The sequence below is a fragment of the Camelus ferus genome, chromosome 6 (genome assembly GCF_009834535.1).
Source record: "Camelus ferus isolate YT-003-E chromosome 6, BCGSAC_Cfer_1.0, whole genome shotgun sequence".
Classification (NCBI taxonomy): Eukaryota; Metazoa; Chordata; class Mammalia; order Artiodactyla; family Camelidae; genus Camelus; species Camelus ferus.
In genome coordinates, this window is record NC_045701.1 from 32,572,104 (window position 1) to 32,587,976 (window position 15,873).

The following is a 15,873-nucleotide window of genomic DNA, read 5'->3' on the forward strand; positions in this document are numbered from 1 at the left end:
ATGTTCAAGCAGTGGGGCAGAGGCCCTGGTTGCTTTGTTTGGTCACAGCTCTGCCTGTCTGTGGTTCAAAGAGATGACACTTTGTTTTTTATGAAATGAGTATCCGGATGTATGCAATATCTCAGCTCCTTCCTCCTCCAAATACCACCTTAACCACTACTGAAACCATCCAAGTGAATCATGGCCCCTCTCGTTACAGCTCCTACACACAGAAGTGACAGTTCAAACCAAGCCTATTAACTGTGTGTTTTGGAAAAAGGAAAGCTACTTGCCCCCTTATCCCTGTATTCTCCTTCCCTGTCCTTGAAAAGGGGCTTTGTAAAATGAAAATGGGCGGTAAATCACGGGGCTCTCTTGGCAGAGGCCCAGTTCGGGGGAATTGATGAGGGAAGACTCAGGGACAGCTCCACACGGTTCTAGAATGAGTAGCAGATGGCAGTTTCCTGACCCTCGGCACTAGACAACTCTAGGAGAAACCGCCTTGGAAGTTGGAGCAGTATCTGCCTGGAACAAGGGGGTTAACATGTTGGAAACTCCCATTTGTCCTCTGCTCCATCTCCCCTTCATCACTCCCATTATTATTCATTTCTTGAAATGAAGCTCCAAGGACCAGGGGACAAGTTTCAGGTGCACACAAGGCAGTATAAGCACTGGGGTTCCATCTGCCCAGTTTTATTGGGAACGAGGCATTGTAACTGCTAGCCAAGGGAGCCAGGGCTCCTCCCACACCAAGATCCCTCTTCAGAGTTGAGCCAAGGATCCTTTTCTCAGGCAGGGTCACGCCACCACCCCCAGCAGGACCTCCCAACCAGGCCACGTTCACGTTCCTCTAGCTGAGCACTTGGCACTTAAGGAAAAGCGAACAACAAAGGCAGCATCGGGTAGACAAGCCCAGACTCATCAGGATACCCACTCGGCCAACTGCTTTAGTGCTTCTTCATCTTCATCCGCTTTGGGAGCTTTGGGGACAAGGACACCCAGAGAAAGAAAGAAGTGTTAAGGCTCAGCAACTTCCAACCACTCCCTGCTCTAAGGCTCAGAGCTGGCGGAATTCTCTCTCCTGGCAAAGAACCTAAGGGTGTGGCCTTGCTGGGCTGCTGCTGATCCCCACAGCACCTTTGCGCAAATCGGAAGGGGCCTCTTTCTCCCACCATTTGCAGCCCTAAACCAGGGAATACAGCTTGCTGAGTGGAGCGCAGACCTGATTTCAGTCTCCATTACCCTTCAGTCAGGTGCCCTTATGCAGTCAACAACCCTGTGCAACTCTAGCAGCCACCCTTTCTGCCTGGATCCTCTGAGGCAGGAAGGATGAGAAATAACTTTTCCCCATATCTGTCCCAACCTCTCAAGTCCTTGAGATGACAGAACAGCCTCAGGTACCTGGCACTGCAGGCAGGTGTGTGGAGGGTACACTGGGCAGCGTGACTGGGGGTTCTTCCTCCTTGTCGCCCACATGTAACAACTCTCGGGCCAATTCCTCCTGCTCCAGTTCCTCTAGCTCCTCCAACAGTTCATCCTGGATATGGGATGACAAGACCATTCAAGAAGGAGAAAGGAAAATTCTACTTCCAAAAATGTACTACTTTTGGAGTACCCCCCAACTTGCCCCACAATTCTCTCGGGCATTCCTTCTGGCTGGTCCCATGCCTTCTCCAGTACTCCCTGATCCCCTCACTCCCAGTCACCTCATCCACATCATCTCCAAAGCCCACGGGCCGAGAAATGGCATCTGAGATCTGCTGGGCCACCTCCTGTTGTTCTGTGATGTCAGCCATCAGTTCATCCACCTTGTCAATGTCCCTGAGAACAGGATACATAGCCCAGAAATCAGGTAACAACGCCCCCGACCTTTTCATCTCACATGAATGAAGCCTCTCCTGCCTGTGGCTTCAGACTGATAAATCCATGGCTACCAGGTAAGAGATCTCTGGAAAGATATAAAGAGGCAAGTCTGGGCTAAAAGATGACAAGAGGACAGGCTGCTCTCTCTTCACTGAAGGATCTTTCAAAATGAAGAAAATCATCTTTCCTCCCTAGAATGCCCCAGCCAGCAAAGAGATCGTCTTGCAACAAGCAAGGAGGCTGACAGAGGTCTAGGCATCACAGGCATCTCTACTGTAAATTCACATTAGAAGAGGTTTTAGTACCACAAGCTACTCTCCCCAGTGCCCGGGCCCCCTCCTCCCATCCCCCCGTACCCACATGTCCTGGTAGGCCTTCTTCATGCCTCGGGCAGCAAGCTCCATGGTACGAAGCACTTCTGCATTGGTGGTAGCATTCTCAATGGCCTCACGCTGAAACTCCAGGGTGGATAATGTCCCGTCGGTTTGTGCCAGCTGCTGTTCCAACCTTTTCTTTCTCCGCAAAGCCTGTAGGGCAGCTGACCCAGTCCACACCCTGAACATCAGAGCTGGAAGCCCCTGCTTCCCACCTGGGCCCTCCCAATTGGTGCCTCTTCCCCATTACCTCTCTTATTCTTGGTCCCATGCTTCTTGGCGGTTTGTAGCTCCTGCTGAATCTTCTGCTCCAGAAACTCCTGTTTCTTGATCAGTATCTTCTCCGTCTCCTTCAGTTTCTGTATTGCTTCTTCAGGGGTTGGCCCCTTCTCCTTTTTCCCTGGAGTCCAGTGGAGAAGCCCACATTGTATGAAGGAAAAATATTAGCCAGCAATCACTGAGCGCATAGTACATGCTATGCACTTGACTGTTATTATTAACCCGCAAATGACTTTCGACAATGAAAGTCCACTTTACAAATGTGAAAACAGGCACAAAGATGTTAACATTTTTGTCTAAAACCATAACCAGTAAGAGATTGCACAGGAAATGAAGAGTGGCAGTATGACTTCCAAAGCCAGTATTCTTTTGCTATTTCAGCCTACCTTTCAAGTCATTCCCCATCTTTTTTTTTTATTCTTTTTTTTTTTTTGGTTCACAGCAAACTGAGTAGAAGATACAAAGACTTCACATATACTGCCTGCACCCACACATACATAACCTCTTCACGATCATGTCCCTCACCAGAGTTCAGTCACTTTTATAATCACCGTTCCACTTGCTATCCTAAGAGATATTCAAGGTCTTGATTCCACAGGCTCAAACTGAACAAAGTACAGGGGGCTAGAGAAAAAAAAATATGATCTCAATTTTTCCATTCATCTTCTGTACTTCTAACAGACTTATTTAAAACAAAAAATCTGATCAAGGTCCTTCAGACCTGGCCCTGTTTACCTCTCCATCCACACTTCTAGTTCCCTCTTCTTTTGGTACATGCACACGCACATGCACACACACACCTGTACACAGGCACACACACACACTCACTCGCAAGGCAGCCAGAACTTCTCATTTCCCTAAATACACCACACTTTTTCCTGCCTCTGTTTTGCACAGATACCTCTGCACGGAGCACCTCAATACCCAACCTGGCATACTTCTAGCTTTTTGGATCATCACCTGCCACACCTGTATGTTCAGTGCGCCCCTGGTTTTTAGGAGACTCTCCATCATGGAGTTGCTACACTACACTGCAAATGCCAACTTTGCTTGTCTTCCCCCACCACGTAGGCAGATTGCCAGAAGATTGCCAGCTGGGATTGCCTGTGGTCCAGGATAAAGTAAGCACCAGTATTCTGGACAGGGCTGGATGCCAGAAACTCGCCCCCCAAGTCTAAACAGTGGGAGCCAGCACAGTCGCCACGCCCTCCACTCTCCTCCCCTCCGGGGCCTCGAACTCTTCCCTCGAGGGTGGGGGAAAGAAGGCAGACGGAGCCTGACAAGGCGGCGCCTCCTGGCCCGGGACAAGGCCTCACTGGGCCTTCGGGGTTTGCGGGACAGCATCTCCCAGGTCTCTCCCCGCCCCTTGCGGCCAGCACCTCCCGGTGACCAGTCTCGCCCGGGCTCACCCCTCCCGAAGAGTCGGCCGAGACCACTCATCGCGACCCTCGCCTCTCCCGCCTCCGCCCCACGGCCGCCCGCGCGCTTCCGCCTCGCTCCCGGGAGGGCGGGGCTCACGATTTCGAGACCCGCCTCGGCCAATCCCTCCTTGGGCACCGCGGCGACATCATCAACCAGCGCTAGCGAGGCCACTGCTATCACGTGTGAGACACCAGCCTCAAAGCCACGTGCTCCTCTTAAAGCGGCAGCTGGGTTTCCCACGACATAAAGGGCCGCCCAACCCCCACCCCAAAACAAAGTCTTTGTTTCCAGGAGGTTAATGTGCCAGGTAATGCAGCCCACTGCTTGGGGCCAGTGGAAGAGTTCTTCACGCCCTTGACAGAGCTCCGGAGAGGGGTGGGGATGGGTGGGTACAAAGCGATCATGTTCTTGGGTTTGCCACAAGTTCATAAGGCAGGACCTGATGCGGTCTAACGCGTCACACTCCAGTCCTGGTACCTCCCAGTCGCCCACCCCAGGTCACAGTCTAGAAAAAGCAGAAACAACCCACACTGGCTAGATCTCTTATGTCACACAGAAATTCACTTTAATAATTTACAAATGCACCTGAAAATGCCCTCCTGGTGTTCTTGCGGTTCTGTGCCTCAAATGAGGTTCATTCACAGGATTGGACTTCAGAGTCCAGCTTGGGCCTTTGCAAATGTCTCTAATCCTTGGGTTAGGATCTGAAGGTTCATTCCGTTCTGGACATGAATGCAGGTAACACCTAGAAAGAAAAGCCACATTTCATTAGGCCTTCAGGGATCCCTATGATCGCTCTCACCTTTTTGGGGTGTCACCGGCATGCAAACTCTCCATCCTGTACATATCTACCTAACCCCTTCCCTCTTAGGAGCCCTTTCTCCTCACTCCCCAAATGGCTGTCCTCACCACTCAGTACCCAGTTTGCTGACGTCTACAATATTCCGCCTCTCATCATCAAAGAAGATCATCTGGGAGAGAGGAACTCCAGTCTTCCGCTGCAACCTGTGCAAGACAGGGCGGGTGACCACGCTGGCTTCTTAGCTCCTCCAGCCTGTCTGTTCTTCTTTCTCCCTGTTTCTACTCTTATCGCCGCGTACCTCTCGAAGTGTGTGATCTTGCTGCCTGGATAGATTTCCCGATGAACAAAGTATCTGACAAGGTCAAAAAGCTCCAATAGCTGATTGGCCCCTTCAACCTCACCTGTCCTGCAAAAAGGTGTAGTAAGATGGGATCAGGAGAGCGGAAGGCCAGGGCTGGAAGTGAACGTACGTTTAACCAGGGGGAAATCAACTTGCTGTTTTTCTGGGATGGGTAGGCATCCTCGGCCCTTATTCAATTCCATATCCTTCGCGTCTGACCCAGGTGGCACTGAGCCAATGTTTGATAAACAAAAGGCACAGGGGAGGGTACCATTCGAAAAATATGCAAATACCTGCAGATTTGTACCTCCTAAATTTTTGTAGCCAAGGGGTTACACGGGAAGCCTCCTCATGCACACATCTCTCAGCATTAGACTGACAGTACGTTCAGTCTCTCATCTTACCGTGAGGCGGCCGCGACGGGTACACCCAAGCCCTGCAACCGTTCCAGGACCTCAGGCACCTCCGGGTACAGCCGGACCGTCTGCCCCCGCCTATCGCGTACAGTTCCATCACTGGAGAGGGCGAGAGTGCGCTCAGCTTCCGCGGGGCCCTGCCTGGCCCGGCCTCCCCAGCCCTGCCTCACCTTCTCTTGTGGAACGGGGGGTCCACATGCGTGTCCACCCAGAACGGCCAGAGCGTGTAATCTGCGAGAGGAAGGAGGGGGAGGGCTCAGTCTGGGAGGGCGCACGCTCTCGAGAGCAGCAACTGGGGGTTGGAAAGAGAGCGTCCTACGACATTCCCCAATGCGGTCTCTCACCCAGATCGAAGACTGCGAGCTTCGGGAGCCGCGCCATAACCCGCACCCGCAGGATGCGCGCACCGAGGCCGCCCCGCCGTCCTTAGAGAAGCAGCGACTAGAGCGTCGCCAAGTGGGATTGGAGCGATGGTTCTGGAGACCGCGCAAGAGCGCCTTCTGGTGGTGGAGAGGGGAAGGACCGCTCACAGAACCACAGCGGTCCTCAAATCTCTCCAAGCGATCTTCCCTTACTTCTCCACCCTGCCTGGCCTGACCAGCTACTACTGAACTAGAGAAGCCAAGGAAGGGAAGGCCTTTCTTCTGGCACCGGCCTCTCATTTTATCTCACCAACTGAGACCTAAAGTGACCCATCATAGCTTGTCACTCCTCACTCCACCTTTCTCCTTATCAGCCTCTCCACCAAAGTATAGAACCCAGAGCCCTCAGCAATATTCCAGCCATAAAAGAATGTAGTGCCTGCAAAGTCCTTGCGGCCTTTCTTGAACCAGGCTCAACTGCCCAGTAGGGTCACAATGGGAGAGAATTCACTCCCCTAGTTTCTACCATCCATGTCAGTAGTATGCTGATAGGTATGTAACAGCCAATTTGGGGAGAAGGACTGATCTGTACTGTTTGTTGACTTATATTTCTACCATGGCCAGTTTTAAGCTACCAACATGAAGTCACTTAATATGGGGCTGAGAAGAAAGGCCAACAGTTAGCTCTGGAGTCAGTCAGAGAGTAGGCTTTCTTAGAGTCTGATATCCCCTCTAGGGGCACATTTCCTTCCACAGTCCTACTCCTTCAGCCTGGTGTAACTGTGTGTGCCTGGGTCCATTTTGATTTCAGTCACATTTGTACAATGGAAGAAAGATTCCAGGAAGCCAGGAAATATTTTATTGACAACCAGGGACATAGCCATAAGAGAGGGAAGCACACAGGACTGCAAACTAAAACCCAACAGCCAGCAAGGGCCCTTTGGGCTAGGAACACTGCATCCTGGGGTCCTCACAGTCTCCCACCAACAGACACACACGACTGGGCATCCAGGAGAGGGGGCAGTGGCTCTCGTGTCCCACAGAGTGCGAGGATATATGATGCCTCATTATGAGCGACAGGGTACGGAGGTAAAATGGAGGGGGGTCCATCACTGCCTAAGACCACCTCCTCCTCTCAGAGCCAATACCAGGTGGAGGACTGAACCACCTAGTATCTTGTAATCAGCTGCTGTCTTTTCATCGTTCCTGCAGGAAGAGGCAAAAAAAAAAAAGCATTAGAAATATCATCTACAGTAGGGTTCTTAACCTGGGTTTCATGGATCTCTCTGGGGATTTATGAACTCAGATGAGAAAAAAAAAATTACACTTTTACTTTTTACTAACGCCTAGCTGAAATTTGGTATTTCTTTCAATTTTGAACACAAGCAAAAACCTGCACTGGTGTTAGCAATATGGGTAACCTGTTAACAACAGAAATTAGGTATTTTAATATCATATCACAATTATTTGTAGGCATCCTGAGAATATTTCGGAAGTATAGTTGTTATACCCACCATTGGATCTCAATGTATTAATGAAGAAGCACATAGATTATTATATCACAGATTTCCTTTTTTAGTAGTTTGATAACTCTATTTCAATATAATTTGTTTCTTTTGTAATTCTATGCATTTTAGTTTATGTCTGCAAAAATCTTATTCTGAGAAGGGGCTCCTAAGCGTCCTCAAATCGCCAAAGGGTCTGAGGTAACAAAAAAGAGGCAGGCCTGCTCCACCTCCAGCATCTACATCCTCGTTGGCAGCACATAAGATTGTCATGCCCTTATTCCCATTCCAAACTCACATCTGTTTACCACTGTAGATAAGCCGCTGCTGCTGTGGCGGGATTCCCTCTTTCTCCTCCACGCGCTCCTTGATTCGCTCCACCTTTAGAGGTACAAGGAGTCAGGGGCTGCTAAGTGGGTAGGACCGTGGAAATGGAAAGAACAAGAACTGTGCAGATGGCATGAGAGCTAAAGGTCTAAGTTCATCGGCACATCCAAACAAATGTTCACGTAGGGAGACAGGCATGGAGAGGTACTGGGCGTACATTACCTTGTCTGTGGGTTCAATGTCAATCTCAATCTCCTTGCCAGTCAGCGTCTGAAACGGCAAGGGTTTCATGAGTCCTATGGCCCGATACACAATTTCTCTCCTAGGTAAAACATCCTGGCCTAGTCTCTGGGGATCCACTATCTTCTGAGAAATGCACATTCTCAGCAAAGCTGATCTGAGGTGTCAGAAGTGACCATACCCAGTTTCAGACATTTTTAGCTTGTGGACAACTTTGATAAGGCAAGATTCTGTGAACCACATGACCTTCTTAATCTCACAGGTCATTTACCTCCATCCCACTAGAATCTATGAGAATACTGTAATGCTTTTGAATAAGACAGTAATGAGAGTTGTCCTGAGGAAACTATTCCTTTAGGTGAGAAGGACCTTGCTTTATGTACCAATGCTAGAAATTAACATTCAGATAATTCAAAGAATTCTCAAGGACACTAGAGATCACCTCTGACCAGCTTTTTAAGTAATGTTAAAATTCAACATTCTATTCTCCCATATCTTCTCCAGACTTCTACCTAAATCCTAAATTGCAGCTCTGGTCTTCCTGACTTCTTCCATAGGCTAAAAGCTGCTGATATCCAAACACAATACTTACACTCATGTTGTGCTTCATCCAATCTAATCTCCCATCCATCTTTGCTCCTAAAAGCTCCATCCACACAGTCTGCAGTTATCCAGACCACAAATGCATGGTGCTTCTGCTCTTTTTCCTGTTGTCATGCCCTCCTTCACTCTTTCTCAAACCTTCAAGAGACCCTTTAAGATTGACGACTTGTCCTCAGTGCACTTTAATACCTATTACAGCTAGTTGTTTAAGTGTCAAACTCTCCAACTTACACTCCAACTTCCTAAAGGACAGAGACTGTTCATCTCCCTAATCTAAACACAAAGCACAGCGTTTGACATATAAGTAGTCAATAAATATCTGTGGAAGGGCTAAGGACACCAGTGATCATGTTATGATCACAGCCAGCATTGCCTGAACACTTCCCAAGAGTCCGAAACTATGCAGTGTCTTACACGCGTCAATCCATTTAATCCTGCGAGTATTTATGAGCTATGTGCTACTATCACCACTCACAGATGAGGAAAATGGGGCTTGGACAGGTTAAAAAGCATACCAATGAAGTCAAAAGGAGAGTATGGGTCCAAACACAGACTCTCTGGCCCCAGAACCTGAGGTTTTATTTAGCATTCTCCTCAGTATTGCCCGAGTCTGGCTGATCTTGTAATGAGACCCAATATCATTGGACCCAATACATCTTAGGAGTACGTGTCCATGGAAGACTCACAAAATAATATTTGGTTTCTACTTATGCTATTTACAAAGACCAGCATGAAGAAAAGTAGGACCTAATTTCTCACCACGAAACTGGTTCAGTACTAAGGGTATTTAAAAAAAAATGCATGAGTAATTCCTATAGATTAATCTGTTTGGATGCAAAAGAATGAATTACAACAGTGATTCTCAAGCTTCCATCCCAACCCAAGCTGGTCTGTGTGAAAATTTTCAATAGTCTGTGGTAAAATGAGAAAAACGACAACAGCAGTGAGATTTTCATGAAACTATATTCAGGCGTGAAAATGTCCTTTTATGAAATGACAGTGACAATATATGGTATTTTTTTAAGGCTCTTAACTGACAAAATGAAAAGTATGCAATTCCATGTTGTCCACAAATTATTTCACCTTATTGTTCTTAATACTTTAAAAGCAAAGGTTCTATAACTAGACAAGTCTATTTTTAGGTAACTAAGCTGGAGGAAAACTTAAAATTTGAGCAAATATACAAAGAGGAACATGTGAGGTTTACTGCAGCACCTTTCCTAAAAGCAAAACATTAGAAATAGCCTAACGCCTATTAATAAAAACTTATTAAACTATGGTATATCCATAGAATGACCTATTTATTATGCAACAGTTTACACACTAACATGGAAAGATCTAAAGAATGTATGAATATGTACAATTTTCTGTATGTAGATACCCACATGCATACAAGTATAGAAGAAAGGGTTAAAAGTACACTAATCTCCTAAAACTGTGATTATCCTTGAGAGAGGAAGTAACTGAGGGGAGGGTTTATCAAAGCTAACTCTCTATTTAAATTTCTAGTAAAAATATATTCCTTTATCACATGAATATTTGCAAATATTGCTTCTAATTTAATAATAAAAATTTAAAAAGAGCACCGAAGACTCTAAGAGAAGGCCTAGAACTGCTCTCATAAGAGTCAGATGCTTGGACCCTAGGACGCTGAAAAAAAATTACTGGTCTATAAATCTAAAACTCTAGGACTGGCCCTTTGTTTCTGAAACTGCCTGTAGAAACCCACGTATGTATCCAGAGAGCGATCCGGCATATCCCAGCAACAACACCTCTGGGAAAACAATTCTATGTCCAAAAATATACCTATGAATGGTCACTGCAGCCTTTTGAAACTGAACAACTAGAAACACAATCTAAATATCAAACAATTCAGGGTTAAATAAATTATGGTACAAACACACAGGGAAAACCACAATCCTCAAATAATGTTTAGAATAACAGTATAATTCCAACTTTGTAAACAAAACAAAAAGCAACACACCCATGTATTTATATGCTTTCAAGAAAGTTTGAAAGGACATAGACATCAGTGCTTTTACCTTGAGTTCTGAGGTTATAGGTGATTTAATTATTTTCTTTGTGCTTTTCTGTATTTTCCATTAATACCATGAATATATTGAAATGAGAAAAAAAAATTTAAACAATGTCCTTGACGAGAGTAAAAGGAAACAACTCTGTAAAGCAGCACTGACCATTAGCGACAGACACTTAATGAAAGCCACACATAAAATACTACATAGTCTAATAGCCACATTTTTAAAAGGTAAAATTAATTTTAATATTCTTAAACCCAATATAGTCATTATCACTTCAACATGTAACCAATATAAAAATTAATATATTCTACATTCTTTTTTTCTAACCAAATCTTCAAAATCTTGTGTGTATTTCATACAGTGCACCTCAATTCAGCTGTCAGGTTTTCATCTGAAATACTTGATCTGTATTTAAATTTCAGAATTTACAGTTGAGAAAGTAGATTTACATTTCCAACTTGTTCCAAACAAGTTAAAAAGTTTCCCAATAACTGAATAAAGTTTCAGTTCTTAGATTTAACTTAGTTAGAATTAAATACAGATAAGATAAATAACTGAAATAAAATTTCAATTCCTCAGCCTCACTTGCCTCATTTCAAGTGCTTGATAGCTCATGTGGGCTAATGGCCACCGTACTGGACGCCGCTCAAGCATTCCAGCTAATAAATGAAGCAACACTAAAATTAGAATACCCTCAATTCTGTAACCTCCAAAGAGGGGGAAATAACGGATCTAGGCCATGATTAACATCACAGAAGGCAAAACGACCTGACAGAAGTACATATCATGACACAGCTTATGAATTATTCTCACTCATGAACAGACATAAAAGACTAATCAAGCCTCTAGATCTTATGAACAACTGACAGGAAATACAGAGGAAAGAGGAATATATTAAAAGACAACATGGGGATATAATCATTAAAATCCGAACTACAGGAAACTATAATGGACTAACAACCTAGATTATTCAACATGAGAAAAAGGGGGTAATGGGGAATTACAGATTTAAAAAGGCCTAAAATACTTATCAACCAACTGCAATGTATGGATCCTAGCTGGAAATTTCAATTGTAAAACACAAATGAGACAACAATAGTGAGAAACCACTGTTAATTTTTTAGGTGTAATAATTGTAGTTACATTAGAAAAAGAAGTTCTTTTTTAGAGATAAATACTAAACTATGTACAAATAACATACGCTATGCCATCTGGGATTTGTTTCTTAAAACATCAGGTAAGGAAAGTTGGCGAGTATAAATAGAAAAAGACTGGCCATAAGATGTAGTTCTTTCAACTAGGGGGTGCATTATTCCTTCTCTCTGCTGTTGTATATGTTTATTAAATTAAATTTGTTTTAAAATAAGTGAACAGTTTTCAAAGATATGCTTTATAGTCAATTTTAAAAGATCATGTCACACTGGGTTTCTTCCCTCAAACCTGGTCATTGTGACCCGGGGGTACATTCAAAGCTACTCTACGAAGAACCTAAGCGCAACATTCCGCTTTAGCCACAGGAAGGGATATAAAAGAATTTAAGTGATCCAGTCTTTGCCAAAAATCTTTTTCAAGTGAAGATTTGCAACCAGGAGACGATACATACAATTAATAGAAAAAAACAATATACAAGGAAATGCCACACTGAATATTATTGTCCAAATACAAGGTGCAATGATAAAGTACTGCAGTGAGGGAACATCAACAGTGATTAATTTAAACCTGAATGAGATAACTTTCCATACCCACTATAATAGCTAAAATAAAAATGGGTGCAGAGCAGCTGGAATGCTCACACAACTGCAGGTGGGAATGTAAAATGGTACAACCTTTTGGAGAACTGTTTGGCAGTTTCTTTTAAAGTTACATATATCTATCATGTGACCCAGTAATTCCATTCCTAGGTATTTATCCAAAGGAAATGAAAACATAAGCCCACAAAAAGACAGTGATCACAGAACATTGTGGCTATTCATAATAGCCAGAAATTGGGAACAACCCAAATGTCCATCAATATGAGAATGGATAAACAAATATAAGTATGTGATACAGTCATCTAATGCAATGTTACTAGGTAATGAGAAGGAATTACAGATGCAACAGACATAATGCTGAGTGAAAGAAGCCAGACCGGGAAATTATATATTCTATAATTCCATTTTTATGAAATTCTAAAACTAACCTATGGAACTGTCAAAGGGTAGGGGTGAAAATGTTCTAGATCCTGTGGTTACATGGGTGTATACTGTTATTAAAGACTCCTTGAACTAAACCTTTAAGAATTTTATGTTTTATTTTGTTTAAAAAAGCATGAATGAGAAAACTGGGGCTTAGATGGTAAACACAGTTGCCCCAAGTAATTTGCTAAGAGGATATCAATGCAGGATCTGAGGTTAGGGAGTAATACGATGAAAAAGAACTTTAAAGAAGACATGTACACTCTGATTTTGTATACCATGTCTTGGTGTAGCCTCAAAACTCTAGGAGGGTAGGGTGGAAGGAAGACCTTGTTGCAGGTATCCCAGAGAAATAAAGACATAAGTCAATGAGACCCCAGACAAGAATAAGGGTAACTGGAATGGAAAGAAAATCAAGCATAATGAGGTATCAGTATTAGAAGAAAAATTAGGTTCTATACGAGAACAACGACTCTATAAAGAACTGGGTTCCAGATACCTGGTAGACTGATGTGATCAATATATGAGATGAGCTTTGGGAAGAGGGCTTAAGATAGAAGATGATGTATTTAATTTTAGAAAGAGAGAGAGAGATGAGGTATCAAGAGAAGATTTGAATCAGGAGAGTGCCAACTAAAGAATGTCACTTCCCATCTGGTTCTACAAGAATTAAGTCATTAGCTACTGCAGTCACTGACCTTCAACCCAGCCTGAAGGAGCTCAGGGTGGAGCTGATGAATGAGGCACTCTGTGCTCTGGGAAAATTGGCAGAACAGGCCTTAAATAGTTAGATAGTTTTAGGAAAAAATTTTATAAACCCAAATTCTTGTATCTTCCCATACTCAGAAAAGCACTAAAACCATTAACTAAGATGTCTGTTCCTCTTGACTAGCAGGAACCTTCTACTGAGATATGTGCTTGATTGATATGCTGACCTCCCCCACTTACCTCTTTGGAGTAGTTCCTCAAAGCTATGTAGAGGCTGTCTCCTAAGCTATAGTTCTCAGTAAGTTCCCAAATAAAATTGAATTCACACCTCTCATGTTGTTGTGTTTTTTCTTTAGTTGAAAAGGGATTTAGTCACAAAGGACTGCAGAAGGAGATAGGGAACAAGCCAGCTACACGGAGAATAACATTTGAAGAATGAATAATTCACAAAGAAACCCTGCTAAAAAAAAAAAAATCAATTGTTAAGTAATTCACAGCCAGCTAATTGCTTTCAAGAGTATTGAACATACAGAAAAAGAAAGATGGACTGAGAAACCCATTTGAAAACGGAAAGAGAAGTGTTTTGGGCAAGGAGACTGACAGTTTTAGACAAGTACTAAATAAAAATGGATTCAAAGAAAGTAGAACCTTGCTACTCAAAGTGTAGTCTCCAGATAAGCAAGATCAGCATCACTTGGGAGCATGTTAGAAATGCAGAATCTCAGGTTCCAACCCAGACCACTGAATTAGAATCAGCATTTTAACAAGATCCCTAGGTGATTCTTACCCATGCCTAAGTTGAGAAGCCAACTAGAACACAGGTATTTTCTTAAACTGCGGGTCTCAACCCATCAGTGGGTTATGAAATCAACTAGGAATAGAATTCAAAATACCAGAACATAACACAGTTATTTTGTGTTTGTACAGGATCATGAGGTAAAAATTTTTTGTGTAGGTTAAGATTTTTTAAAATGTTTACAAAACACTGAACACAAGTATAGTAATAACCCCTTCTTTAGACTAAGAGGATATGAGAACCCATATGTATCTAAAAGATAAAAGCATTCATCTGCTAAGATTTCTCAGACTTCTTGGACAGTGACCCACATTGAGAAATACATATGAACTAATAACATATACATGTATGTAATACACATAAAAACAAAAATAAAAATTTCACAAAACAGTACCCTTACCCAGAAGTATATCCTGATATTTATATTTTATCTTTCTTTTTTTTGTTGTTGTTGCTTCTGGCCCATTGACTTATTAAACTGATTTTACAGTAAGTGATCTTTTATAGTCACTACTCAAAATTCGAAAACAATGACCTTTAACATGCTGCTTGATCTTTCCTTAGCTAAGAAGTAGCTCAGAAGGACTGAAGAGGTTAACAGCTATTATACATGGTAAATACACTAAAGAGCTGATGAAATAACAACAGACTTAATTAGCAGTAAAAAAAAAAAAAAAAGTACACTCATGTTGCACTGCATCAACTGTTAGTTTTTCTCTCTCTGTCTGAAGGTACAAAGGAGGAAACAGCAGATAGGACTAATATGGGTTGGGAACTGGTGAAGAACCAGGGGAGCTGGGATGGAGATGAAGGAAACTTCACTGCTAGTATCAAGTACCAGGGCACTGATAACTAACCTGCCTCAGTCAAGGAAGTGAGGCTGGTCCAGGATGATGGCTCAGAAAGTCAGGTGCTGACTGAACACACTCCCAGCTTTGGTTTCCTGAAGGCCGGCTGAGATACTACGCCTTGGCGACAACTAGCAAAAGCTCACAGTCTAGTCCCTGAGAAGCCCCCAGTTCCCTAGGCTAATGTTTTTGCGCCGTGCTCGCAGTAGCCTACGTTAGAAGCTGGGAGAAGCAGGTAACCTGGGCATGAAGGATGGAGAACAGGGCTTATTCTAAGAATCCGAAAGAGGAGGTCAAGCTGCTGCTAGGCCTTCTTTATGACCGCGAGGGTTCGAGTACAGCGAGACCCCGGACAAAGGCGGCCTCCTTCTGGGTCATGCCACGGTCCTAGAGTGAAAGCAGGAACAGCAGAGACCCCGGGGTCGTTTAGCTGGGCCAGCCCCCAGCTCTCAAAGCCCTCTCGGGCCCCCCTACTTCCCATCACCCCTCGCGCGGAGCCCCGAGGCTGTCAGCCCCCTCCAGGTTCGGGAAAGGCGTGGTTTCCCTTCCCCGCTTCTCCCTTAAGGCACAGCGGCCAGCCTAGTACCACTGCGTCTTGGCAAGGCTGGAGGTGCTCCCACCTTCACTTTAATTAGCATCTTCTTCCCAGTTTGGGGCTGCACACAGATAAATTGCTGCTTCTACCGCTGCGGTCGCCGATGCCGCACCCCAGCACTCCGCCTATGAGTCACTTCTGCTTCCGGGTCACTGTCTGGCTCCACCTCCTTCCCCGCGCCCCTCTTCTTTTCTCTGGGTT

General features: G+C 44.3%; 3 protein-coding genes across 6 annotated transcripts; all 3 read right to left on the reverse strand.

Annotated features, from left to right (window-relative positions):
- Positions 1 to 621: 621 nt before the first annotated feature.
- On the reverse strand, positions 622 to 4,075 carry CHMP4A (charged multivesicular body protein 4A). Its single transcript, XM_006172819.3, has 6 exons — positions 3,905 to 4,075; positions 2,467 to 2,616; positions 2,203 to 2,380; positions 1,686 to 1,800; positions 1,381 to 1,516; positions 622 to 959 (listed from the first exon to the last, which is right to left on the reverse strand). The coding sequence occupies exons 1-6, from the start codon at positions 3,933 to 3,935 to the stop codon at positions 901 to 903; spliced, it is 669 nt and encodes a 222-aa protein (XP_006172881.1). The 5' UTR covers positions 3,936 to 4,075; the 3' UTR covers positions 622 to 900.
- On the reverse strand, positions 2,481 to 6,539 carry LOC102521256 (magnesium-dependent phosphatase 1). 4 transcript variants are annotated; one of them, XR_004320573.1, is made up of 8 exons: positions 5,820 to 6,539; positions 5,646 to 5,706; positions 5,464 to 5,574; positions 5,018 to 5,125; positions 4,827 to 4,922; positions 4,503 to 4,662; positions 3,021 to 3,119; positions 2,485 to 2,616 (listed from the first exon to the last, which is right to left on the reverse strand). XR_004320573.1 is itself a non-coding variant. In XM_032481768.1 (7 exons), the coding sequence occupies exons 1-7, from the start codon at positions 5,854 to 5,856 to the stop codon at positions 2,569 to 2,571; spliced, it is 621 nt and encodes a 206-aa protein (XP_032337659.1). In that variant the 5' UTR covers positions 5,857 to 6,539; the 3' UTR covers positions 2,481 to 2,568. The 4 variants fall into 4 exon arrangements, 2 of the variants coding, with proteins under 2 accessions (XP_032337659.1, XP_006172883.1); XR_004320575.1 differs by lacking the exon at positions 3,021 to 3,119 and having other exon boundaries at positions 2,481 to 2,616; positions 4,837 to 4,922; XM_032481768.1 differs by lacking the exon at positions 3,021 to 3,119 and having other exon boundaries at positions 2,481 to 2,616.
- A 137-nt stretch (positions 6,540 to 6,676) lies between these two features.
- NEDD8 (NEDD8 ubiquitin like modifier) lies at positions 6,677 to 15,853 on the reverse strand. Its single transcript, XM_006172823.3, has 4 exons — positions 15,698 to 15,853; positions 7,892 to 7,939; positions 7,641 to 7,723; positions 6,677 to 7,043 (listed from the first exon to the last, which is right to left on the reverse strand). The coding sequence occupies exons 1-4, from the start codon at positions 15,713 to 15,715 to the stop codon at positions 6,947 to 6,949; spliced, it is 246 nt and encodes an 81-aa protein (XP_006172885.1). The 5' UTR covers positions 15,716 to 15,853; the 3' UTR covers positions 6,677 to 6,946.
- Positions 15,854 to 15,873: the final 20 nt, after the last annotated feature.